This window comes from Boleophthalmus pectinirostris, unplaced genomic scaffold (genome assembly GCF_026225935.1).
Source record: "Boleophthalmus pectinirostris isolate CB_2022bp ecotype Guang Dong unplaced genomic scaffold, ASM2622593v1 HiC_scaffold_7, whole genome shotgun sequence".
In the NCBI taxonomy this organism is placed as follows: Eukaryota; Metazoa; Chordata; class Actinopteri; order Gobiiformes; family Gobiidae; genus Boleophthalmus; species Boleophthalmus pectinirostris.
This window is the reverse complement of record NW_026571473.1, coordinates 39956560-39984088: the sequence shown is the minus strand read 5'-3', so window position 1 is coordinate 39984088 and position 27529 is coordinate 39956560. Positions and strand designations below refer to the sequence as shown.

General features: G+C 42.6%; 3 protein-coding genes across 5 annotated transcripts in view; all 3 read right to left on the bottom strand.

Moving 5' to 3' along the window:
* Positions 1-1401: 1401 nt before the first annotated feature.
* LOC110168554 (zinc transporter ZIP3) lies at positions 1402-13901 on the bottom strand. The gene is made up of 3 exons (XM_020933990.2): positions 13826-13901; positions 11477-11740; positions 1402-8432 (listed from the first exon to the last, which is right to left on the bottom strand). Exons 2-3 carry the CDS (start codon positions 11681-11683, stop codon positions 7713-7715), a joined length of 927 nt encoding a protein of 308 aa, XP_020789649.1. The 5' UTR covers positions 11684-11740; positions 13826-13901; the 3' UTR covers positions 1402-7712.
* Positions 13902-15927: 2026 nt separating this feature from the next.
* Positions 15928-17433, bottom strand: LOC129412066 (zinc-binding protein A33-like). The gene has a single exon (XM_055164942.1). It carries the CDS (start codon positions 17328-17330, stop codon positions 15930-15932), a length of 1401 nt encoding a protein of 466 aa, XP_055020917.1. The 5' UTR covers positions 17331-17433; the 3' UTR covers positions 15928-15929.
* Positions 17434-19359: 1926 nt separating this feature from the next.
* The window catches only part of sgta (small glutamine rich tetratricopeptide repeat co-chaperone alpha), an 18904-nt gene continuing 10734 nt past the window's right edge, over positions 19360-27529 (bottom strand). For all 3 annotated transcript variants that reach the window (XM_055164949.1, XM_055164947.1, XM_055164948.1), the window contains exons 4-12: positions 26552-26642; positions 26351-26450; positions 25517-25621; positions 24516-24651; positions 24355-24417; positions 23556-23593; positions 22004-22120; positions 20868-20991; positions 19360-19748 (exon numbers count right to left, since the gene is read on the bottom strand). In XM_055164949.1, coding sequence (XP_055020924.1) covers positions 20880-20991; positions 22004-22120; positions 23556-23593; positions 24355-24417; positions 24516-24651; positions 25517-25621; positions 26351-26450; positions 26552-26642 — 762 coding nt within the window. In that variant the 3' untranslated portion in view covers positions 19360-19748; positions 20868-20879. The remainder of the gene's footprint in view (positions 19749-20867; positions 20992-22003; positions 22121-23555; positions 23594-24354; positions 24418-24515; positions 24652-25516; positions 25622-26350; positions 26451-26551; positions 26643-27529) is intronic.

The following is a 27529-nucleotide window of genomic DNA, read 5'->3' as shown; positions in this document are numbered from 1 at the left end:
AGAACCAAACCAGGACTAAACCAGGACTAAACCAGGACCAAACCAGGGACTAGGACTAAACCAGAACCAAACCAGGACTAAACCAGGACTAACCAGGACAAACCAGAGACTAGGACTAAACCAGGACTAAACCAGGACCAAACCGGGGACTAGGACCAAACCAGGATCAAACCAGGACCAAACCAGGACTAGGACTAGGACCAAACCAGGACCAAACCAGGACTAAACCAGGACCCAGGAAACCAGGACCAAACCAGGACAAACCAGGACTAAACCAGGAACCAAAACCAGGACCAAACCAGGGACTAGGACTAAACCAGAAACCAAAAACAGGACTAAACCAGGACAAACCAGGACTAAACCAGGACCAAACCAGGACTAGGACTAAACCAACAAACCAGGACTAAACCAGGACTAAACCAGGACCAAACCAGGGACTAGGACTAAACCAGAACCAAACCAGGACCAAAACCAGGGACTAGGACTAAACCAGGACCAAACCAGGACTAAACCAGGACAAACCAGGACTAAACCAGGACTAGACTAAACCAGGACCAAACCAGGACTAGACAAACCAGGACTAAACCAGGACTAGGACTAAACCAGGACCAAACCAGGACCAAACCAGGGACTAGGACTAAACCAGAACCAAACCAGGACCAAACCAGGGACTAGGACTAAACCAGAACCAAACCAGGACCAAACCAGGACTAAACCAGAACCAAACCTGGGACTAGGACTAAACCAGGACCAAACCAGGGACCAAACCAGGACTAGGACTAAACTAAACCAAACCAAACCAGACTAGGACTAAACCAGGACTAAACCAGAACCAAACCAGGACCAAACCAGGGACTAGGACAAACCAGGACAAACCAGGACTAAACCAGGACCAAAAACCAGGACTAGGACTAAACCAGGACCAAACAGGACCAAACCAGGACTAGGACTAAACCAGGAAACCAGGACCAAACCAGGACCCAAACCAGGAAACCAAACCAGGGACTAGGACTAAACCAGGACCAAACCAGGACCAAACCAGGGACTAGGACTAAACCAGGACCAAACCAGGACCAAACCAGGACTAAACCAGAACCAAACCAGGACCAAACCAGGGACTAGGACTAAACCAGGACCAAACCAGGACCAAACCAGGGACTAGGACTAAACCAGGACCAAACCAGGGACTAGGACTAAACCAGGACCAAACCAGGACCAAACCAGGGACTAGGACTAAACCAGGACCAAACCAGGGACTAGGACTAAACCAGGACCAAACCAGGACCAAACCAGGGACTAGGACTAAACCAGAACCAAACCAGGACCAAACCAGGGACTAGGACTAAACCGAAGTGAAATGACTCAGTCTTCGTAGCTGAAATAAATCACACTTTCCTCCTGTAATTTAATTTTAAACATTTATTTTTAAACACACGTCGATTTCGTTTCATTAAATACAAAAATTCACAAAAATAAAAAAAAATGATTCTTTCCAATAATTTACCAAAAAGTCGAACATTTTTAAAGAAGCAAAGATTATTTCACAAAAAAGCACTTGGGGGAAAAATCCGTTCTGTTCTCTGTACAGTTCCTCAAGCGACAATTAGAAAACGATGATACATTTAGTGACATCACAAAGTGGTTTTTCACGTCTCCGTTTCCTGTTTCATAATCTCTCAGTTTTACCTATAACACACCACGTTTTTAAATCACCGTTTTACATTTTATTCATTTGAAAATGTTATAGTCATTGAAATGTTGACACTTTTAGACTTCTCTCCCTGTGCTAAGTCGCTCCCCCTGCAGAGCACCATCCCAACACACTTTATATCGTGGTTTTGTTTGTATATTTGTGGATTATTGTCGTGTAGGAGCATGGAGGGGGGAGGGGACATGGGCTTGTGGGCAGAGCCTCGTACAAACTCGTGCTGCCGAACGTAAGGAGGGTTTGAGCAAGAGATCGCTAGATTACTCAGACATGCATGGATGTGACTAAAACGGCAGGCAGGTTTTTATAAAAGGAACAATGTTAGAGAGCGAGAAAAAGCTCCAAAAAGTCCAAAAAGTTACTGAAATAAACCTGGATAAGCCCCTCCCCCCTCTGCCTCTGGTGGTCGGTCTTGGTACTGCAGCTCCGGGAGTTTGGGCCCAGACCTGCCCGTGTTCTTCAGGGTGTCCGGATTTCACAAAGGTCAGATTTTGTAGGATTAATTTCCGTTTTTTACAAGATAAACTTAAATTCTCAAAGCTCCTAAAAGTGAGTTTTGTAAAGCTGCGTTCAGTCCGCGGCCTCCAGGCGTCCAGTTTATGTGCAAAGTCTGTGTGGACATGTATCTAAGGCGTCTTGCGTTTTTTTGCGGCGCGTCTTCAGGCGTCAGAGCTGCGAGAATCTGGAGCTGACGTGGCGCTTCCAGAGCGTCGACGTCAGAACTCGAAAATGCTGAAGTTTTGGCGTCGAATGCGCCGCGTCAACCAATCAGGGACGATTAATAACGCAGTGACACTATTACCCAGAAGAAGGAGAAGAACGATAAAGATCCGGGAGCCACAAACACCAGAACGTGAAATCTACGCCGAAATCTAAAGTTTCTCGATTCGGAAAACGTTCGCCGACCAGAGCGGACGCCATCGACACGCATCAAGAATTTCTCTCCTGTTCGTCCACGGTGTCCAAAAACTGAAATGTAAAAGCTCCAACTAGAGGTGTCAAGGGCGTTTTTTTGACGTTCTCGCCGCTCTGAGTCAAGCCCCGGGGTTTCAAAATGTTCGCCCATTCAAGTCACTGGGCTGAGCTCAATGTCTCATGACTCCAGATTCTCCTCCACCCGGTGAGGTTCTTCCGGTGTCTGTGGACCAACTGAGCATGTGCAGTAGAGTCTTTTCTCCTGTGAGCACAGGCCGACGCACATGAACACACACACGCAGCACGGCTCAGGTATCACATGATCACTTTGACCAATCGGAGCGAGAGGAGCAGAGCAACGCAGTAAAGTGTGTTTACCTTGTGGTCCATCAGGTCTGACCACGCCCACAGGAAGTAACAACAGCTGATGTACAACACGTCAACACCAACACCAGGACAGATCTGAAGACGCAGCAGCAGAAACATGTCAACAAGGTAAACACACTTTACTGCGCTGTCTTTAAAAAGAACGCAAGAAGTTAAAGTTATTTTTCAAAGTTGTAGTTCCCTGTCAGACCAACACGAACAGTTTGTGTTTTCTTTGCCTCCATGAGAAAAATCTTGTCTCGGCCCAGTGGATTTTTTTCCGCTGTAGAACCAGTGAGAGACTCTACGACGACTGGAGGACGAAACAAGCAACAACACAATATCCAGATATTTTAACAGATCCAAAGCTCTGAGTCGCGCTCACTCCGCTCCAGCAGCTCTCGCTCTGATTGGTCCAAACGTTCCACACCGTGCACGTTACAGACGTCACACAAGTGGGAGGAGCTCGACCGGATTCAGGAAGTAAATGTGGAAGAGGAAATTATTTTTGGGCCCATGAGCCGATGACACAGACCCTGAAAACAACACGACCCCAACCTGGATTCATCTGCAGATTTGATTAAAGTTCTGTGGACTGTTTCTCTTTCTTAAAGCAATAACATGGAGCATCGGCAACCTGTAAGATCTACTGACTGTTGGTCGTACAAACAGCAGAGGGCGCGAATATGATCATTTGCCCATTTGTCAGCCATAAACTGCTCAGGCCTAAAAGTCGACAAAGAAGAACGAGTCACTCAGTTTCAACACGAGTCAAAGACGTCAAACAGAAAACGTTAAGGACGGGAAAAGATTGAAGACAAAAGAGCGAAGTCCCTTTGAAATGAAGTGAATTAGATGTTTTTTTTAAATAAACAGAATCAGAAGTCGTTCATTTTTGTCTGTTTTCTTCAATTATTTCATTATTGATTTACTGAAATTATTAATTATTAATTATTTAAATGACAAAAATCCTCCACATGGTCAGACTTTTTGTGTTTTTTAAATTTTTTATCCCAGTTCGTCCCAGTCCAGGAGTCTCAGTATTCTGTTTCATTCACTGGTATTTTTATAAGAAATCTCCAAAAGTCAAATCCACACCGTGTTTTTTTTTCCTCCTGATCATTTCTATTAATTTCAAGTTCCACTCTCGCGCCTCTGAACTCGCTGCAGTTTCATCTTGTAGTTTAAATCTCCGCTCTGTGTTCTGATGTGAATATTGGATAGTCGTCCACGCTTCTAATTATTCAAACTGAGATTAACTCCAGACTCTCACCCACAAAACAAACACGAACAAACTTTTAAATATAAATAAATAACACAGATAAGATAAAGGTGGAGTGGTTCAGATGCTGCGGTCTAAAGTCTGCGGCGACTCTTTACTCTACACAAACACTGGCACTTTTTATGTTTCCCAACAACCCAAAACCTGCAAAGATCCTCCAGCTCAGGTCCAGACCAAGACCAGACCGTGACCTGGACACGAGTTCCACAAAATAAAGAAAAAAAAAAAAGAGGATAATTTTAAATAAGAGTCTGACGGAGGAGCCACGATTTTTACACAGAAACTCAGCTCCAATCAGAACTCAGAGGAGCCGCTTCGTGCTTCGGACACAGATATTTGGTCAGTTGTGTCCATTTATTTGCACAGTCCACCTGCTCCTGACACGTTTAACCCGGAGACACTGAAGGACGGGTCAAACGCAGAGGAAAAGTCGACCTGAACCTTCATGGAATCAAGTTTGAGTCAAAAAGTTCAAAGACGATTTTAAAACGTCAAGTCAAAAAAGTATAAATCAAAATACCAAATAAAAAATATAACAAAAAAAGTAAAATGAAATAAATACATTTTCAATCAAATATTTGTGTAATCGTGTAAAATATCCATGTTTATCTCTTTGGAAACTGTTTTCTTTGGGTTAATTTAATATTTTTGGGTCTGATTCTTCTCATTTGCACTCTGACTTTTTGGTGCAGTTTTGGCACAAACGTGACACAAACGTGACACAAACGTGACACAAACGTGACACAAACGTGACACAAACGTGACAGGTGAGCGGGGTTTCCATGGGTGTATTCACATTTACACAATGTATGTAATTTACGGTCAGCTAAGCCGCGTACGCAGATAAGCTTGGCGCCTGCCCCTGAAGCTGTTGTGGACGTTTCCTGTTGAAGTTTTGACGACTGAAACACAAACAACAAGTTTGTCCAGAACTGACACTGTATAAACAGAATCATGATGTTCCTGAAGAAGCGTCCACCAGAGAACGGTGAATATTAGAAAAGCTCTGAGCATCAAAACTTCAACAGGAAACGTCCACAACTGCCAAATTCGGCCCTCAGACAATTTTTTCTTGGCCCTTAGGCTTCCAGGTGAATTGGGCCAAATTACCTGCAATTCACCTCAATTAAAAAAAAATTTTTTTTTTACTGCAAAATCACCTTGATAAAGCGAATATTTAATATTTAGTGTGTGGTTTTAAGGATCTTATCCTGAATGAAGACTGATGACTCATTCTAACGTGTTCAACATGCACAGATTTCAATTATTCACTGTACTGAGCTCCAGTCTCCGGCCCTCGATCAGTCTCTGCTTCGTCTGTGTTTACATATGTGGCCTTTGATGAAAAAAGTTTGGACGCCCCTGGTCTAACTTAAGGTTGAATTATAGTTCTGTGTCGACTCAACGCACACTGAAGCCATCGCCGGTATTTTTAATTTATGGATCTGCGTTGGGGTCTATGCGCCGTGAAGTAATTAAAGTGGCGTTCGTGTTTACAAAATGAAGTGGGAAAGCGGAGTACAGGAAATGCGTGTAGAGCCGACCAATCACAGCTCTTATTATCGATGTGTAGTTACAAAATTTGGGAGTTTCACGTTGGTCGACACAGACGCTCTGCAGAGGAGGTTCAAGGAGACGCAGACGATTTAACACACTACTATAAATTGGGCTTTAGCTGTCCAACATAAATGAGCCAATGAGAATCCACCATGGAAACCCCGCCCACCTATCACGATTGTGCCAAAACTGAAACCAAAAAGTCCAACGAGAAGAAGAATCAGAATCAAAAAGTCCAACGAGAAGAAGAATCAGAATCAAAAAGTCCAACGAGAAGAAGAATCAGAATCAAAAAGTCCAACGAGAAGAAGAATCAGAATCAAAAAGTCCAACGAGAAGAAGAATCAGAATCAAAAAGTCCAACGAGAAGACTGGAATCAAAACCAAAGAAAAAAAACGTCATCAAACAAAACTGAGAAAAACACAGAACAAAAATAAAGACGGATATTTTACACGATTACACAAATAATTTGATCACAATCTTACATATTCTATTTATTTAGTTTTTGGCGTTTTGATTTATAATTTTTCGCTTGATGTTTTAAAAGTGTCTTTGAACTTTTTGACTCAAAATTGATCCATAAACGTTGCCCGTCGCATTTAGATATTAATATTTTCTCTTAGTTCCACCGTTGGTTTAAACACATTCTGAACTTGACAAAAGCTTTTTTCAGTTTAATCTCTAAATAAACTTAAATAATTTTCATTTTCTTAAACTTAAACGGTCAGATACAGTACGAGACACGGCTACAGCGTCGGGGGTTTGGAGGAGGCGCGGTGTGTGAACGGAAACGACCCAAATGACTGATTCAGGGTTCGTTCGGCAGATTTAAATCCAGATGGAATGATACTTTGCGGTGACGTCACGCTGGGGGTGTCCTGCATGTACTTCTATGGTGGAATGTTCAGCAGTTTTGATAATGATGCAATACACACTGTTTTTAAATCATCTGAAAACTCGAGAAATTATACCACAAAAAATGAGATTTGAACCAGTGACCTCCCCGGCTTTTGGCTTCCGGTTTCACACAGCGCCCCCTTTAACACAGCGTCCCCTCTCACACAGCGCCCCCTTTAACACAGCGTCCCCTCTCACACAGCGCCCCCTGCTGTCTCAGCTCGGTTTAAACGCCCCAAATTACACCGTGTTCTGATCCGTTCTAATGTTTCCTCGTCACACACAGAGCTGGAGTTGTGTGTTTTGTTTCATTCACATGTTTAACGCACAAACCTGCACATTTAGACCGAGCTCTTCTTCTTAGAATCCATTTTAGATTGACTTGTGGCTGTTTCCTATTGGTTCTCATTTGTGGGCGGGGCTTGAGGTTTTGATGAGGCTGATTCTGACCAATCAGATCGCTTCACTGCACCATTTCCTGCTGTTACTAAGTTAGATCGGATCATTTTGGATTTTTTTTATTTCTTCTTTGCCACGATTTTTTTTGCACTGCGAATTTTACACTTTGAATTTTGACTGCTGAATTTAAAAGCTTGAAAATATTTAATTGGTGATTTTTTTTTATACTTTTGAATTGTAAACTCTTTGAAAATACAAAATACACTTTAAGTTTCAGCAACTAAAATTCAGAGTAAAAATTATTTAAACATGTTTTTCCAGAGATAAAAAATTCAAAGTGTGAAATTCAGAGGCATTTAAATTTCAAAATCAGATGAAATCAATAATTTTCCATATCGGTGCGGCTTATAGTCTGAAATATACGGTACTTAAATACGTGTGAATGAAAAAAACACAACTCCAGGTCTGTTTTTGAGGAGGAACATTAGAACACGTCGTCTGAGAGTCGGTTTTCTGTAATCGAGTTTTAACCCCGTTGAGCTTTTGCCGCCGTCTTTGGTTTCCCGTAGAAGTTTGTCTCGGCTCCTTCACCATTTGACGAGGACGAGGGCGGCGAGCGTCCCGTAGCCCAGGACCAGGAACAGCACTTTGAGAAGCCGGTCCTGTTTTTCCTCCAGCTCCGGCCCCAGGATCTCGAAAAACGTCACAAACAGGAAGGTCCCGGCGGCGAGACCCTGCAGCACCACGGAAACGATGCGTCCCGCCAACGTCTGCGCCGACTCGATGCTGATCCCCACCACCACGCCCAGCGGGATCATCAGGCTCACCATCGCGCCCAGCTTCGCCGCGTCCCGCATCGCCAGCGACGCCTTGGCGACGCTGACCCCGAGCGCGACGGCGGCGAGCGTCTCGTGCACGGCCACGCCCAGAAACAGGCTGCCCAGCTTGGAGACGTCGTTCTGCAGGCCGAGCGCGAGCCCTTCGAAAACGGAGTGCGCGGAGAGGGCGAGCACCAGGCTGATGAGGCGCAGGGGCCCGGCGGCGGCGAGGTGGGCGGGGTCGAAGTGGGAGTGTCCGTGGTGGCGAGGGGCGGGGCCGGAGATGAAGGGCGTCTCGTACTCGGAGTCGCTGCCCGCCTCCGAGCCGCCCGCGTTGAACGTCTCCAGGTTTATGAAGGACGGACGCTCTTTTCTGAACGTCAGAATCGTCTGCTCCACGAAAACGGTGAGGAAGAAGCCGAGCATCATCATCGTCTCCGCCAGAGGGTAATCGGACGTCAGCTTCAGCTCCGAGAAAACCTCCGACACCTGACGAGGAACAAGGAGAACAAGAAAACTGAAAGTGTGAGGAAATACACTCACAAAACTCTGCAGAACATCAGTTTGTCACGTAGTAGTTAGAGGTGTAACGATACTCAAGTCTCATGATACGATATTTATTGCGAAAGATCAAGATATTACGATATTCTACATAATAACAAGACTGACATTATAAAATACTTTGACCAACATTTATTGTCAGTTTCATATCAGTGATTTTTTTGAACAGCGTGAAAAGAATTTAACGTTCAAGTGTAAAATTCAAGTAACAAATAAACAAAGTTCTAGTACGACTTTGGTAAACTACGAAACCGCGACGCTTGATGGATTGTCGGAGCGTTAGGACGACTGTAGCCAGGAGCCTTTAGTCCGACAAAAGCTGAACCGCATCAGCGCAAAGAGCGAGCTGTTTTTTTTTTTTTTTAAGGTTTATGTAAATGAGTCATGTGGTTTTAAGTTTAGTTTCTGTAAAACATAAACAAAGCTGCGTTAAACACATTATTACTCAATGTATATTTGAATTATTGTCCTTGTAGGAAATTAAAAAAACAAACTTAAATCTGAGAACATTTTATATTTGGGCTCCAGTTTATCCTCTGAGCTTTTAAACGTCATTTCCGTGGAAAATGGATCAAATCTCTCTTTATATTCTGTGATGTGTTTAATTATTTCTTGAGCTGTTGTAAATGCTTCACGTAGAGTTTTTTGATTTTCTGAACACATTCTTGAACGTTTTCGTCGTGTGGGTTTATGGAGGTTCTTCTCATGTTGTAGTTTTTCTCGAGCTGAACCTCACGCTGCGTTGTGTCTACTCTGATTTGAGTTTGTCCGTCACCTTTTCTCTTTTCTCATTTCGTGTCACGACAAAAACTAAATGTTTCCTCAGACCTCAGACTTAAAGCCTCTGGTGCATCCGCAATGGGCACACAGGCTGACGACGCGACCGCAAAGGATTATGGTCCATGTAGTTCACTGTGAGCCACAGGAGCGACTGAAACTTTTAATTTTTGCGTAAAGACTCACAGTTTAATACGAGACGAAACCACGACGACAACGAGGCAATTTTACTACGATGACGATATCGTGATATCACCAAATCATTACACCCCTAGTACTACTGCAGTAGTAGTAGTAGTAGTAGTAGTAGTAGTAGTTGTAGTAGTAGTAACAGTAGTAGTCGCTTGTACCTTATCTCTGACGGTGAGCATCAGTATTAGTAGTAGTAGTATTTGTAGTATTTATAGTAGTAGTAGTACCTTGTCTCTGACGGCGGGCATCAGTAGTAGTAGTATAATAGTAGTAGTAGTAGTAGTAGTAGTAGTAGTAGTAGTAGTAGTAGTAGTAGTAGTAGTAGTAGTAGTAGTAGTAGTAGTAGTAGTAGTAGTAGTAGTAGTAGTAGTAGTAGTAGTAGTAGTAGTAGTAGTAGTATTTGTAGTATTTGTAGTAGTATTTGTAGTAGTACCTTGTCCCTGACGGCGGGCATCAGTAGTAGTAATAGTAGTAGTAGTAGTAGTAGTAGTATTTGTAGTATTTGTAGTAGTACCTTGTCCCTGACGGCGGGCATCAGTAGTAGTAGTAGTAGTATTTGTAGTAGTACCATGTCCCTGACGGCGGGCATCAGCAGTAGTATTTGTAGTAGTATTTGTAGTAGTACCTTATCCCTGACGGCGGGCATCAGTAGTAGTAGTAATAGTAGTATTTGTAGTAGTATTTGTAGTAGTACCTTGTCCCTGACGGCGGGTAGTAGTAGTAGTAGTAGTAGTAGTAGTAGTAGTATTTGTAGTAGTATTTTTAGTAGTACCTTGTCCCTGACGGTGGGCATCAGTAGTAGTAATAGTAGTAGTAGTAGTAGTATTTGTAGTATTTGTAGTAGTACCTTGTCCCTGACGGCGGGCATCAGTATTAGTAGTAGTAGTAGTAGTAGTATTTGTAGTATTTGTAGTAGTACCATGTCCCTGACGGCGGGCATCAGTAGTAGTAGTATTTGTAGTAGTAGTACCATGTCCCTCACGGCGGGCATCAGTAGTAGTAGTAGTAGTAGTAGTAGTAGTATTTGTAGTATTTGTAGTAGTACCTTGTCCCTGACGGCGGGCATCAGTAGTAGTAGTAGTAGTAGTAGTAGTAGTATTTGTAGTATTTGTAGTAGTTCCATGTCCCTGACGGCGGGCATCAGCAGTAGTAGCAGTAGTATTTGTAGTAGTATTTGTAGTAGTACCTTATCCCTGACGGCGGGCATCAGTAGTAGTAGTAGTAGTAGTAGTAGTAGTAGTGGTATTTGTAGTAGTATTTATAGTAGTACCTTGTCCCTGACGGCGGGCATCAGTAGTAGTAGTAGTAGTAGTAGTAGTAGTATTTGTAATAGTATTTGTAGTAGTACCTTGTCCCTGACGGCGGGCATCAGTAGTAGTAGTAGTAGTAGTAGTAGTAGTAGTATTTGTAGTATTTGTAGTAGTACCATGTCCCTGACGGCGGGCATCAGTAGTAGTAGTAGTAGTAGTAGTAGTAGTATTTGTAGTAGTATTTGTAGTAGTACCTTGTCCCTGACGGCGGGCATCAGTAGTAGTAGTAGTAGTAGTAGTAGTAGTAGTAGTATTTGTAGTAGTATTTGTAGTAGTACCTTGTCCCTGACGGCGGGCATCAGTAGTAGTAGTAGTAGTAGTAGTATTTGTAGTATTTGTAGTAGTATTTGTAGTAGTACCTTGTCCCTGACGGCGGGCATCAGTAGTAGTAGTAGTAGTAGTAGTATTTGTAGTATTTGTAGTAGTATTTGTAGTAGTACCTTGTCCCTGACGGCGGGCATCAGTAGTAGTAGTAGTAGTAGTAGTAGTATTTGTAGTATTTGTAGTAGTATTTGTAGTAGTACCTTGTCCCTGACGGCGGGCATCAGTAGTAGTAGTAGTAGTAGTAGTATTTTGTAGTATTTGTAGTAGTATTTGTAGTAGTACCTTGTCCCTGACGGCGGGCATCAGTAGTAGTAGTAGTAGTAGTAGTAGTAGTATTTGTAGTATTTGTAGTAGTATTTGTAGTAGTACCTTGTCCCTGACGGCGGGCATCAGGGCGTTGAAGCAGGTGGCGAGGAAGACTCCGCCCCCGAAGGCGTTGCACAGGGACAGCGCTCGTCTGTACCTCTGCGCTTTCTCATGATCGACCAGCAGGAGGCGCACGGGGACCAGCACTCCTCCCAGCACCAGCACGAACATTCCCAGCATGCCGAGCAGCTTCACCGCTAACAACTGCATCCTGACGCCCGACACCTGACACCCGACACTCCGAGAACTACAGCATCACCTACGGGCCTGGAGGAGAGAGAACGTCACTACAGCGTCACTACAGCGTCACTACAGCGTCACTACAGCGTCACTACAGCGCCACTACAGCGCCACCTACAGCGCCACTACAGCGTCACTACAGCGTCACTACAGCGCCACCTACAGCGTCACTACAGCGCCACTACAGCGTCACTACAGCGCCACCTACAGCGCCACTACAGCATCACCTACGGGCCTGGAGGAGAGAGAACGTCACTACAGCGTCACTACAGTGTCACTACAGCGCCACCTACAGCGCCACTACAGCGTCACTACAGCGCCACCTACAGTGCCACCTACAGCGCCACTACAGCGTCACTACAGCGCCACCTACAGTGCCACTACAGCGTCACTACAGCGTCACCTACAGCGCCACCTACAGCGCCACTACAGCATCACCTACGGGCCTGGAGGAGAGAGAACGTCACTACAGCGTCACTACAGCGCCACTACAGCGCCACTACAGCGCCACCTACAGCGCCACCTACACTGTCACTACAGCGTCACTACAGCGCCACTACAGCGTCACTACAGCGTCACTACAGTGCTACTACAGTGTCACTATAGCGTCACCACAGCATCATCACAGCGCCACCTACAGGTCTGGAGGAGAGAGAACGTCACTACAGCGTCACTACAGCATCACTACAGCGTCACTACAGTGCTACTACAGTGTCACTATAGCGTCACCACAGCATCATCACAGCGCCACCTACAGGTCTGGAGGAGAGAGAACGTCACTACAGCGTCACTACAGCGTCACTACAGCGTCACTACAGCGTCACTACACAGCACATATCCAGATCCACATATACACATATCACAGGTTTAACTTGACCCTGTTGGAGTGTAACTCTTTCCTACATTCTGATACTTTACTTATTTCAATAGTTCCTCTAATTTCTGAATAAGAGACATTTGAATGTCAAAAATCTGACCCTCTTTCCCTCCGTTATCACTTGACCAGACCCAGATGTACATGTGTATATAATGTGTACGTCGGTATGTATATATTATATATGTGCACATAATTTACATATATTTGTTGTTGTTGTTAGATTTGTAATGCAGTGCAGGTACTGTGCAATTATTGCTTATACTGTACAGGAAATGAGAAGTCTATAAGTTATTTGTTAATTTGGGACGGTAGAAAAAAGGGATGGGGTTAAATAAGTATTTACTTCCTTCCACTCCTTTTTCGGACACAAGGAAAATTCAGCGTAACACTTATTTTGCCTGTTATTATAGAATAGAAAAAATTACTTTTTGTGTTATATCTATGTATTTACGTTTTTTTATTTATGTTCTATGTATTACTGTCCGAATAAACATTCATTCATTCACTGTGACCCAGACTTTGGGAACAGTATTTTAGTCTCTGTGTCTTATTCTTGTTCTGATCCAGCTCCAGTTCGTTCTAAACACATTGAGGAAAGGTTCTGCTCTGTCCTGAAAATGGGACTTTTTTAAGGCTCCAGACCTGAGGAAAACGAGGATCTAGTTTTGATTCTTTTTTTAATATCGATTCGTGTCAGATTTGCCATTTTAAACAAACCTCAGGATCAAGGATTTACAAAAAATGTCTCAGTGTGATTTTTCCCCCCAGACAAACACTGTGAGCACGATTTGCAATTTATGTTAAGAGTTACACATTTTAAACCCGTCCAGGAGCATTTTACATTTGAGAAAAAAAAAACAACTGAAATCTGAACTTTAAACTATTCCAATAATCCAGAGCATTTCAGAAAAGATTTTTAGGTTTTTAAACTCCAGACACAGAATAAAACCGGATCATTCTGCTCTAACTTCATCTCCTGCCTCTCTACATCCACACATCTCCTCTTTTCCTCTTTTCCTTGCACCTTTTAGATTAGATTTTCGATGTAAACAAAGTAAATTAAATATAAAATCCGCTCCGGTTTCTCCGCGTTACTTTGTCGTTAGCTCCGTTTTAGCTTCAGGCGCTAAAGTGCGATCTCACCAAGGAAAGGAACTAAAAACACACAAATACGACACACAAACGTAGTAAAGGTAAAGATGCGCGGGACAGACGTGAAATCGCGGCGTTTTTACCTGAAAAATCTAAGTTGGGTCCGTTTCCCGAAGCGGAGCAGGTGCGCAGAGACACTTCCGCGTCCGTCCAACTGCGCCGCTCTGATTGGTCAAACGGAGTAGTGACGTAGATTACGTAATGTTTACCTTTTTTTTTTTTTTTTTTTTTTTTTTTTTTTTTTTTTTTTTTTTTTGTGCTGATTAATATAAATTCTGTGTATTTTAAGGACAGATGTAAAATAATTTAATCGTTAAAACATGCTCATTAAAAAAATAATAAATACATACATAAATCAATAAATAAATGAATTAATACATTAATAAATAAATCAATAAATAAATGAATAAATACATAAATAAATAAATGAATGAATAAATAAATACATAAATGAATAAATAAATGAATTAATACATTAATAAATACATAAATAAATAAATGCATAAATAAATACATATATGAATAAATACATAAATTAATGAATAAATAAATACATGAAGGAACAAATATGTGCATAAATAAACACATAAATAAATGAATAAATAAATAAATGCATAAATAAATACATAAATGAATAAATCAATACATTAATACATTAATAAAAACATTAATAAATACAAAAATGCATAAATATATACATAAATAAATGAATTATTTAATTAATTAATAATTTGATAAATAAATACATAAATTAATAAATGCATAATTAAATACATAAATGAATAACTAAAAACATAAATAAATACATACATAAGTAAATCATGTATATATTTTGATTTCCAATTATGTCGTTAATCACTTTTTAAAACAACCTGAAGCTTATTTCACCTTTTTATATTTAAAATAATACAAATGTACAAGAGGAAAACGTGCGGAAGTGAAAGAAAGTCATTTAGATTTAAACGTGAAGTCAAAAAGTTTGGAGATAAAAACTCGCGGGTGGAAGGAGGTGGAGAAACTAAACACCGAGAAATCAAGTAACAATAACGTCACCTCAAAATAATATTACTCAAGTAGAAGTACAACGTCGTGGTCCAAGGAATTACTCAAGTCAGAGTAAAAAAGTATTTGGTAAAAGTACTACTCAAGTAAAAGTACTTACTGTATATACATTTATATAATTTATGTTTTATTAATACCAGTCTCTTGCTGTTTTTATTGCTACTTATTTAGAAGTTTATTACCATTTTTATTTAATATAATTTACCATTTTCTTTATCATTTATATTTAATTTAATATTTTATTTATTTATTTATTTTTTAACTCTGTGTTATTGTAATCTATTGTGATGTGTGAGTTATTGTGTCCAAGTCATTTCCCCTGTGGATCAATAAACTCTGTCCAAGTCTAGAGAGAAACTGTCAGGACGTAACATCTGATTTATCATTTAAAAAAATAAAAAATAAAAAGTGAACGTGACAAAACATGAAATAAGTGACAGAATCTGGTGTTTTCAAAGAACAGACACAAAAATGAGACAAACTAAATCAGAAGTGAAGCAGCTGCGACAAACACAAATGTTCAAATCGTTTCATTTTGTCACGTGAAGCTTTTGTCACTTTAGACTCACTCACAGTGGGAAGAGGAAGCACAACTTTTACTCCAGTAACACTACAAATATTACTCGAGTAGGAGACTAGAAAAGTACTCTGAAAAGTCCAATGTAAAAGTGACTGGAGTAAATGTAGCTGAGTCGTCGTCTGAACAGTGAACTTTGACTCACAGTTTGACTTTCTACAGTTTGAACGGCGTCTTTTATTGCTCGATTATTCACAGGGTTTTATTGTGTTTTACTCTGACAGGTTCAACACACGACACGTTTCATCACATTTCATTTGGAATTTAATGTTTTTATGTTCAGACACTTTACACACAAGAATTCAACAGCAGAAACATCACTTTAAAAAAGAACAGGCTCATTTCTGTTGAGATTAAAATAAATGATTTCAACAATAACTGTTTACATCATATTTTGATCTGGTAAAGTTTTTATTTTTTTTTTGTTTTTTTTTATGGTTGAAAATGAAAATGACAGTTAAACAGTTGTAAAATGATCTTATACATAGTAATTTTATAAAAAAATAAAATCATAACAATGTTTAAAAAAAAAAAGGTTTATAACCGTTTTAATGAGCTTCACTGGAAAATATTTTAATTTCTTTGGTTTTAGCGTCACCAGATTTACCAACATTGAAATAAGGAAACATTTTCTCTGTGAATCTGTGTTTGTGAGAGCAGATCAGAGACATGTCACCAGCGTCAAAGAAAAACACTTCCCCTTCATCACAGTCCAGTCGAACTCGGATCCTCTGAGGTCTCCTCTTCAGGGACAGAGTTTTACCAACAACATCAATGTATTCTCCATCTATAAAACCTAAACACCAGAATCCATTTTCTATATCAACACAAATGTCTCCCTTCCTGTCGACAGATTCTTTGGCCAAACCAATGGCCCAGTATGGATGATCTCCCACCTCCACGTCCCACTGGTGAGAGCCAGAGCTGAAGCCCTCACTGCCCAGAACATCTGCATATTTACAGAATCTCTCTGGATTTTCAGGGACCTGTTGTTCAGTTTCTCCACGTCTCACCCCCCTCAGATCCTCAGACAGATGGAGTGCACTGCCTGCAGTGTTTGGGTCCAGAGTGACTGGACTGTAGCTCACCAGGGCTCTCATCTTGTTCCAGGCGTTGAAGGCCACGTTGGCCAGGACTTTGGCCTGGTTTATCAGGAGTCCTGGTCCCAGCTGTGGGCTGTGCTGTGAGAGCAGAGTCTGTGTGTCTTTGTGAGTGTGTCTGTACTGTGTGAGAAAGTCCACGCTCTGTCTCTGCAGTAGATCTTCCACAGTCTGGAGGTTCTGCTCCATAGTACACAGCTCCTCCCTGATCTGCTGTAGCTGTGCTTCTATGGCCTGGGCCTGTCTGCTCTGCTCCTGTCTCAGAGCTCTGAGCACAGACTCCTCCTCCTGTTGGAGGAACCGGTGTAACCGCTCAAACTCCGCCCTGATGTGGCGTTCACAGAGCTCCACCTGCGCGTGTGCCAGCTCCTGTATTTGCTCACACTGAGTGTGTGCGTGTGAGACCTGCTCTCTCCTCTGGGACAGAGACTGCTGCTGTGAGCGCAGCTGCTCCTTCACTTCACTCACAGCTGAGTCCACAGACACCACCTTATGCCCCGAGTGAAGAGAGAACTCACACACAGGGCACAGAGGGCGCCTCTCGTCCAGGCAGAACAGAGGAGTCTGCTCTGGGTGTGAGGAGCACACCACAGGCCTCTCTCCTCCTGGAGCCTGCTCCTTCTGTGTAAAGGACAGAGTCAGTTCCTTCAGAGCAAAGTTCACATCTAGAAAGTCTTTCGAGACCTTCCTGCGACACACGGGGCAGGTCCTGGTGCTGTTCTGGTCCCAGTAGTTGTGTAGACAGACGGAGCAGAAGCTGTGGTGACAGCCCAGAGACACTGGCTCTTTAAAGGTCTCCAGACAAACAGGACAGGTCAGAAAGTCCTCCACTGCAGAGATCTTCTCCATTTGAACCAAAGAGTCCAGACTCACACGGCTGTGTCCTCTGTGTCCGACGCTCTGACAAACACTGACTCAGCACTTCCTCTTTACTCTGAATGAATCACTCACACCTGAGAGGAACAGCAGCAGCAGCAGGGGGCGCTGTTGCTCCATTTTACACCTTTACTGTCTTTAGTCTGTTTGTCATCGAGGTCATGTGACTGCTTCTGGGTTTAGAAGTAAAGAGTTCAAAATAAACCACACTGTGTCTTTAATGAACATGTTTTAATCCAAACGCACAAAGAGATTTACTCTTTACAAAATGTGAAAAAAAAAAACATTATTTAGTCCCAAAAAAGAAAAGAAACACAGAAATTCAGAGTAAAACATGAGAACAGATAAAGAGAAGGGTTCAGTGCAGAAAAGAACAAACCTGCATTAAGATGAAGTGCGAGTTGTAAAGCAAAGTGAACAGCTGAAGGGTCTGCGTCCTTTGTGACTGGGGCAGTTTTTGTTCACTCTAAATCAGCGTCTCTTTTTCCCTGAGGGTCAAACTGAAGCTGACACAGAGCGGAGGAGCACAGACACACGACCATCAAGTCAATCACTCACAATGTTGGATCTGACGGAGGTTTGACTGAACCTCCACAGCTTTAATGAGGCCTGGACTCTGCACCGATACCACTTCCTCTAAAAGCACTACTTCATTTGGAGTACTTTCCCACACTGAGTACTGATACCAGACACTATCTGTACAGAGCTTCTGTTACAGACGGAAATCCAGTTCACTTCAGAGGATTTTTAGAGTGAACCTGCTTTTTCACTGGAGACTTTTCTGAGGTTTGAAATGTCTAAACTCACTGTAGTCAGGTTTAATCATGAATATTATACAGAATATAAAGAGAAGTGCCTTTCATATTTGTGAGTTTGTGTTGACAGATGCTCTGCTCCAGCTGCTCAACACTCACTTTTATTATAACTGTGAGTTTTATTTGACTTTGACTCATGTGGACATGATCTGAGGACGTCAGCTCCTGTGGAAACACCCACTGCACTCACATCAACTCCACAAAAAAAAATAACAATTTTCTTCATTATTTGTCTCCAAAACCAAAATGAAAAAACAGATAATGATTCGTTTTTTCAGTTTTCGATTTTGTGTTTAAATGAAAAATGGAAAAAACAGATAACGACCGTTTCCTGTTTACGTGACTTCAGTGACTGTGATGCCGAACTGAACCAGGACTGAACCAGGACTGAATCAGGACTGATCCAGGTCCAGGACCAGACTGAGACTGGGACCAGACCAGAACTGAGACCGAGATCAGGACAGGACTAGTCAGGGACCAGACCAGAGGCTCAGAGCCCACAGAAGGGCCGGAGCTCGAAGCTGAGGCTCGGACCCTGCGGAGGCTCGGAGTCAAAGGTCGGAGGCCGTGCTGGTCCTGGTCTGGGAACTTGACTTTACATTTTCTTTTATTTTGAGGAGTTGTTGGTTTAATTCTTAAACTCTTCACTTTAAACTTCAAATGAACTGATTGAAATTGTGTGTAAACCAGGACTAAAAAAGGTCTAAACCAGGTCTAAACCAGGACTAAAACAGGACTAAACCAGGTCTAAACCAGGACTAAACCAGGTCTAAACCAGGTCTAATACAAGGACTAAAACTGGTCTAAACCAGGACTAAACCAGGACTAAAACGGGACTAAATAAAAGACTAAACCAGGTCTTAACCAGGACTAAACCAGGACTAAAACGGGACTAAATAAAAGACTAAACCAGGACTAAACCAGGACTATACTAGGACTAAACCAGGTCTAAACCAGGTCTAAACCAGGACTAAACCAGGTCTAAACCGGGACTAAACCAGGACTAAAACGGGACTAAACCAGGACTAAACCAGATCTAAACCAGGACTAATACAAGGACTGAACCAGGACTAAACCAGGACACAAAATCGTTGCGATTCCTCCACTAGAAAAGTCTCGTAGTGGATCTTTAACAGAAAAACAAAAACAGTAAAAAAAAAATAAAAAAATCACCACGGAGACGGGCGTAAAATGTTTTGGATGCATTTTAATTTTGAAAGTGGACAGCTCGGCGTCTGTCACTCGCTCACATTCACTCTCCACTCACACAAACACAAACACCGGGACGACAGCAGAAACTCAGAGAAAGACCCTCCGCGCCGACGCTTCCACAAACACTCGCGGGGAAACACACGGGTGTTTGATCCCAACTTTAGTCCTATTCAAATGACCGAAAAAGTGGAACATTCAAAAGTGCTGAACGCCGTCTCCCCCCGAAAAAAACTAAACAAAAAAACACACGGGCTCCTTCTTCTCTTTGTTCTCTTCATGCGGGAAATGTACAGAGATGGAAACGACGACGCCCCCCGGAGTCCAAATCTGCAACAACACGACTTCGGCCTTGAAAGGATCTCATCTGGAAAACAAGAAGAAGAGAAGAAGGAGAAGAAGAAGGAAGAAGAACAAGAAGAAGAAGAAGAAGAAGAAACGTGAGGATCTGACTGAAAGAGAACTAAACCAGGACTAAACCAGGACTAAACCAGGACTAAACCAGGACTAAACAAGGACTAAACCAGGACTAAACCAGGACTATACAAGGACTAATACAAGGACTAAAACAAGGACTAAACCAGGACTAATACAAGGACTAATACAAGGACTAAACCAGGACTAAACCAGGACTAATACAAGGACTAATACAAGGACTAAACCAGGACTAACCCTGGACTAAAACAGGACTGAACCAGGACTAAAACTGGACTAAACCAGGACTAAACCGGAACTAAACCAGGACTAAACCAGGACTAAAAGAAGTCTAAAAATGGACTGAAGCAGGACTGAACCAGGACTGAACCAGGTCTAAACCAGGTCTAAACCAGGACTAAACCGGAACTAAACCAGGACTAAACCAGGACTAAAACAAGTCTAAAAATGGACTGAACCAGGACTAAAACAGGTCTAAACCAGGACTAAAACCAGGACTAAAACAGGACTAAAACTGGTCTAAATCAGGACTAAATCAGGACTAAACCAGGACTAAACCAGGACTAAGCCAGGACTAAGCCAGGACTAAACCAGGTCTAAAACAAGTCTAAAAATGGACTGAACCAGGACTAAAACAGGTCTAAACCAGGACTAAAACAGGACTAAACCAGGACTAAAACTGGTCTAAATCAGGACTAAAACTGGTCTAAATCAGGACTAAACCAGGACTAAACCAGGACTAAAATTGGTCTAAATCAGGACTAAACCAGGACTAAAACTGGTCTAAATCAGGACTAAACCAGGTCTAAACCAGGATTTTTAAAATAGTAATAATAACTAAAAGGGATTTTTTTCAACCTGCACAAAAACAAACTGACACCGGTTCAGACTGAAGTCACATGACAAAGTTCAGATCTGTTTGGGTTTTAGGAGCACAGATCCAAGTGTCCTGGGTCCAATCAGGTCTGTGAGGTCCAGACTTAAAAGATCAGACACAGGACCACAGGGACAAAAAAAACCCTCTCGTTCTTCTTCTTCTTGTTCTTCTCACCTGTCGCGGGGGTCACGGCTGCTCCTCGTTGCTCGCACTCGGCGTTCGGTTTCGGATCTGACTCCTCAACTGTTCGATGAGCTCAGGATTCTGCTGCTGCATCTGCTGTGCAAACTGCTGCCCCCTGGAGGACACACGGAGTCATCGCACTCACAACACTTGAACTTAATAAACTGTAATGAACTTCCTGTGATCTTTGTTTACAGCTGAGAGTTTATATTTTATTACCGTATTTTTCGGACTACAAGTGTCACTTTTTTTCATGGTTTGTGTGTTTCCTGTGACTTATTCTCCGGTGCGTCTTATAAATTAAAACGTTTGAAGCGAGGAGAGGCTCTAGTCTTGTGTGTCAGTATCTGCTGCTCCTGTTCCTCCTGTACTTCTGTACTTCTACTTTTGAGTCTCATAAGATCAATTCCCCTATAAACAGGATTTTATCACAACAGTCATGAAGAGCCAAGAGCCTGGAAGATTTTGTGATATGATCCCAGCCATAACTCGGATACAACTGGAAGAAAAAATGTGATTGGTCCATTTTCATTCCATTATATTAACCCTTTGTTTCCCAAGAAATATCTGTCCAAGTTTATAACAATGATCTAGAAATTATTACTAGTGTCATATTTATTACTCACTGAATAAAAAAATATAGAAAAAATATATTAGTAGTACAAAAATTCATTCAGTATTTTTTCTTGAGCCTTCAGAATCCCTTGAAGACTGAGGGTTCAACTCTGAAAGAAAAGCCGCTTGTACAACAAATGTTTGACTTTTTCATTTACATTTCCAATAAAAGTGAAGCTATACTCTACTTTTTAATTCATTAATTGGTTTTGCGTAAAACATGCGATTAATCACGATTAATCGCACTCGAACTCATGTGATTAATGCGATTAATATTTTTGATTTTTGCCCAGACCTAATTTAATATATAAGCTGCAGCGGAGTTTAAGTCACAGGAAACACCCAAACCATGAAAAGAAGTGACACTTATAGTCTGAAGAATACGGTACTCCAGATTTTCTTCATGTTATCGAGTACTGAAGCTTCTCGTGCCTCAGGAGAAACTTGTTTTCATCTTTGAGACAGTAAACCCCCTCAGACCCCGAGTCCTACAGTGACGTTTAAACACTCACGCCTGGATGAGTCCGCTCAGGTCGCCCGATGACGCGGACGCTGCTGCTGCTGCAGGTCCAGGTCCGGGTCCGGGTCCAGGTCCTCCTCCCATGGCTCCAGACATCATCCCCGACATCCTGAAGAACAAACGTTTCACACATGTTTCCTGTTCATCCAGAGTCTCCAAAAACGACAGTATCCGCTGGAAACCCCGTACAGGTGCGGAGACCAAGGAACACAAACACTGAGAAGGTTTAACTGTAGGGATGGGCACGATTAGTCGATTAATCGATAAATGATCATTAAGAATTTCGTCGATTACGTTCATTTTTTATCGACAAACCGAATGCAGGTTTCTGTGTGTAACGTAGGGCGACCAAATGTTCGTTTTTCCCCAACATGTCTGTTTTTCACGTCCTGTTCTGGCCGTCCGGGTTTTAATTTTTATCAAGTGATGTAAATGTCCAGGTTTTCATTTCCTTTCATTGGGTTATTAAACTGAGCGTCTCTTGTAGCTCTTTGTAACTCAGAAGGAGCGAGACACAAACAGTCGGTCAGTCTGAAACACGCCGAAGCTCAAATGCACATTTAACGATGCCTTGGACATGAAATTCTCCGCTTTCCGTCCCGGTCGAGACAAGTGTGAGTCCATGTGCACAGTGTACCGTATTTTCCGGGCTATTAGACACACTCTTAAGCCTCTAACCCATCAAAAAACAACCGCGCGCCACAATCCAGAGCGCCCCATACTAGGGATGGGCATGATTAGTCGATTCATCAATAACTGATCATTAAGAATTTCATTGATTACGTTCATTTTAAATCGACAAACCGAATGTAGGTTTCTGTGTGTATCGTGACCAAACAGGTGTGTACATGTGTCTCTGCATCAGAAGGAACGAGACAAAAACAGTGGGTCAGTCTGTAACGAACCGAAGCACAAATGTGAACGATGTGCAACGATGACTTCAACAAGAAATTTCCGTTGCGTTGGGACAAGTGTGAGTCCATGTGCACAGTGGATAAAGCAGCACATATGTTTCTGTGTCCAGTGGGAAAAAGTTTTTCCAGGTGAGAGTCGCTCAATGTGGATGACGAGGCCCCGCCCCCCTCCCCCCGTACGCTGTCCTGGTTTTGACAAACACAAATCTGGTCACACTGACCTGTATTCATCTGAGTCATGTCTTTTAATCCAACACAAGTTGAACCACATCAGCGACACAAGAGCTGGAGTTTTATCTTCACTTAGTTTATGTAAATTAGTGATGTGGTTTTAAGTTTTGTTTCTGTGAGATTTGAACAAAACTGAATTAAACACATTATAATGTCAAACAGCTGATGTGGCTCTAGAGTCGTTATGTTATATGTCGTAAAGTTGAATTTATTTATGCAGATTAGTAGTGCAGATAGTAATGATTCATCGAAAATCGATCGTTAATTCTACCGACAATCGATTAAGAAAATTTAAATAGAACGCCCGTCCCTATTTAACTGTATCAAAATTTGGACAGCGCTCGACCCCACTGTCGCTCACTAAAACGTGGAGGTGCTTGAGAGCGTCAGGATACTCACAGCTGCTGCACCTGAGGGTTGTTCATCAGAGTCGACGCCTGAAGAAAACGACACACAAATTAATAAATACTGTTTTTATTTTTTACACGATGGAAATGTGAGAATAGATCGAGTCTCGGTCTGAATCTGTGTGTCGTTTGTTCATTTGTTTTTCAAAATAAAACCAAAAATAAGAAACAAAAAAACCCAACAATTTTCTTCATTATTTGTCTCTAAAACCAAAATGAAAAAACAGATAATGATTTGTTTTTCAGTTTTTTGTGTTTAAATGAAAAATGGAAAAAATGGATAATGAAACCAGGACTAAACCGGGACTAAACCAGAACTAAACCAGAACTAAACCGGGACTAAACCGGGACTAAAACAGGACTAAAAAAGGTCCGGGACCAGACTGGAACCAGACCGGGACTGAGACCAGTACCAGGACTGAGACCAGGACTAAGGCCAGGAACAGATTGAGACTGAGACCGGTACTGACCCGAGACCAGACCAGGACTGAAACCGGGACCAGACCATGACTGAGATCAGGACTGAGACCAGGACTGAAAACGGTTTAGCCCTGGTTTAGCCCTGGTTTAGTCCTGGTTTAGTCCGTTGTCGTTTTTTTCCATTCTTCATTTAAACCCAAAATCAAAAACTGGAAAAAACAAATCTTTATCTGCTTTTTCATTTTGGTTTTAGAGACAAATAATGAAGAAAATTGTTTTTTCATTTTCTTATTTTATTTTTTTTTTTGAAAAACGAACGAACCAATGACACACGGCTCGGGTCTGGACACTTCTGACCGGGACAGACTCACCATGTTCATGAAGCCGGGGTTACTCAGGAGACCGGCCAGATCGACTCCGCCCATCCCCGCCGTCTGAAAAAACAAAACAAACAAAAAAACATTCAACTTTTACGTTTGAAAACAGATCTACAAAGAAACATGGACGGGACGGGAGGGCATCTGGCTCTGACCGGGCTGGACGTGTCCATCTTGTCCTCGGCGATCTTCAGGTTGGACTTGTAGGTCTCGTTGTCCGGGTCGAGCTCCAGAGCTTTCTTATAGTAGCCCACGGCCTCTGTGTGTTTGTTCAGACTCGCCAACGCCAAACTGCGGCGAAAAACCCCAAAAAACACAACAAAAAAATCAGACGCAGCGAAAAAAAACAAAACGGTTCACTCACAACTTTTAAGGAGTTTATTTGTCAATGTTAAAGCTGCACTGTGTAACTTTTCTGCTGGAGGATCAATCAAATGCTTTTTTCCCCTCATGTAGATGTTACTGCTTTTTCTGAAATGTTCCACAGTATGACATTAAACTTTTCTATCTTCATGGAGACCAAACCAGACCAAGTTCCAGGTCAGATCTGTGGAGAGGTGACCCCGCTCAAAGTCAGAATGTTTGTTTTTTTTCTAGGCGTTTTTGAGCTGTTTAATGTCACACTGTGGAACATTCCAGGCAGAGCGGTGACGTCTCCATAGAAACCAACCCAAACCTGATTATTTAATAGGTTCTTATTGTTTTCAGTTAAATTTTTTAATTTTTGTAAAACATAAAAACGGCTTCACAAAATATGTTGAGTTAATCGGGTTAAGTCCCTGATCTAGTCCTAGTTCAGCCCTTGGTCTGGTCTTGGTTCAGAGTCTCTGGTCTGGTTCAGGTTCAGCCCCTGATCTGGGCTTGGTTTAGTCCTGGTTCAGTCTAGTCCTGGTCCAGTCCAGTCCCCAGTCCAGTCCCCGGTTCAGCCCCTGGTGAAGTCCTGGTTCAGTTCCTGGTCTGGTCCAGGTTCTGCCCCTGATCTAGTCTTGGTTCAGTCCCCGGTCTAGTCCCCGGCCCCGTCTCGTCCCATTTCAGCCCCTGGTGCTGGTCCTGTCCCTGGTCCTGTCCCTGGTCCTGTCCCTGGTCCAGTCCCTGGTCCAGTCCCTGGTCCAGTCCCTGGTCCAGTCCCTGGTCCAGTCCCTGGTCCAGTTCTTACCCCATGCGTCCGTAGGCTTTGCTGTATTTGGGGTCGATGTTTATGGCCTGTTCACAATCCTGAACAGCTCCAGCGTAGTTCCCCAGTTTACTGAGGGCGGCCGCTCTGAACACACACACAGATACATGTTACTACTACTACAAATACTACAACTACTACTACAACTGTGCAGTTTACTGAGGGCGGCCGGTCTGAACACACACAGATACATGTTACTACTAGTACAAATACTACAACTACTACTACAACTGTGCAGTTTACTGAGGGCGGCCGCTCTGAACACACACAGATACACGTTACTACTACTACAAAATACACATACACTACTACTACTACTACTACTACTACTACTACTACTACTACTACTACTACTACTACTACTACTACTACTACTACTACTACGCTGCTGCTGCTACATACGCGTATACTCATACTACTACTACTGTGCAGTTTACTGAGGGCGGCCGCTCTGACCACAGACACACAGGTACATGTTACTACTACTATGAAATACAAGTGTACTACTAATACTACTACTACTACTACATACATGTATACTAATATTATGACTACAAAATACACTACTACGACACCTCCTCCTCCTCCTCACTACTACCACTACTACCACTACTACTACTACTACACACTACTACTACTACTACTCCTACTCCTACTCACTACTCCCTACTACACAGTTTACTGAGGGGGGAAGCTCTGAGGAGAAGCACACATTACTACGACTACACACGTACACGAATACTACAACTATGACATACACGTACACTAATACTACGACTACTACATTACAGTACTACTCTGTCGTGTGCTCCTCACCTGTTGCAGTAGTACACGGCGTTCTGAGGGTTGAGGGCGATGGCCTGTGAGTAAAACTCCACTGCGGCCGAATAATTCTCCACTTTCATCTGTTCATTTCCTACAAAAACATTTAGAAACATTTAGAACCTTAAAAAAAAAAATGTTTTGAGTCAAACCCACAACCTCCTGGTGAGAGGGAGGAGGAGGAGGCGGCTGTACCTTCTGACTTGAGCGCTTCAGCCTCTGCTCTCTGCTCCTCACTTAAACAGTTGGGGCTGGAGTTGTTGTTGGCCTGAAACTGAGCAGGAAACTGAGGGAAAAATGACACAAAAACACATTAGTCTTATTTTAATCAACTGCAAAACGGAGAAACATGTGCAAAAGCAAACCAAAGCCGACAAAAATAAATGTTCTGAAAAGCACAAATCTCTCCAAAACACATCTCTGACATCGTCCAGTGAGGTTCATTTGGTCTTCCGATTATCGATGTTATCAGGTTCTTATTACAGCCCGACAGTTTCTTCAAGTGGAGGAGTTCAAGTGTGTCGGGGTCTTGTTCTCGAGTGAGGGGAGGACGGAGCGTTGACAGGTGGACAGGTGCAGTCGCTGTATCGGACCATTGTGGTGAAGAGGAGCCGAGTCTGGATTTAACGTCGGTCTTCGTTCCTCCCCTCACCTCTGGTCATGACCCGAAGGACCAGATCCACGATACAAGCGGCACAAATGAGTTTCCTCTGCAGGGCGACCGGGCGTCTCCCTTAGAGACAGAGTGAGGAGCTCGGAGTAGAGCCGCTGCTCCTCCACGTGGAGAGGAGCGTCTGAGGGGAGGACGTCTGTTTTTGTACTCTTTGTTATTATATTATTTTGTGATGTTTGAGCTCCTGTGTCCAAATAATTTCCCTTGTAGATCAATAAAGTTTGAGTCTGAGTCTATGTCCCGGATGTCTCTCCTGGACATCTCCCTCAGGAGGTGTTCATGTCCCACTGAGAGGAGGCTCCGGGGAAGACCCAGGACACACTGGAGGGACTATGTCTCTGAACTGGACTGGGAACACCTGGGGATCCCCCCGGAGGAGCTGGAGGAAGTGTCTAGGGTGAAGGAAGTCTGGGAGTCCCGGATAAGAGGAAGAACATGGATGGATGAACATAAATATATCCAAAATAAACTATATATCGAGCTGTTCTACAATCTCTATA

Bases quoted from the DNA above. Each gene is read 5' to 3' on its own strand.
- LOC110168554 (XM_020933990.2), bottom strand. From the start codon at position 11,683: ATGCAGTTGTTAGCGGTGAAGCTGCTCGGCATGCTGGGAATGTTCGTG. The intron at 8,433-11,476 runs GTACTACTACAA...GTTCCTCGTCAG, and splicing joins TGCCCGCCGTCAGGGACAAG to GTGTCGGAGGTTTTCTCGGA.
- LOC129412066 (XM_055164942.1), bottom strand. From the start codon at position 17,330: ATGGAGAAGATCTCTGCAGTGGAGGACTTTCTGACCTGTCCTGTTTGT.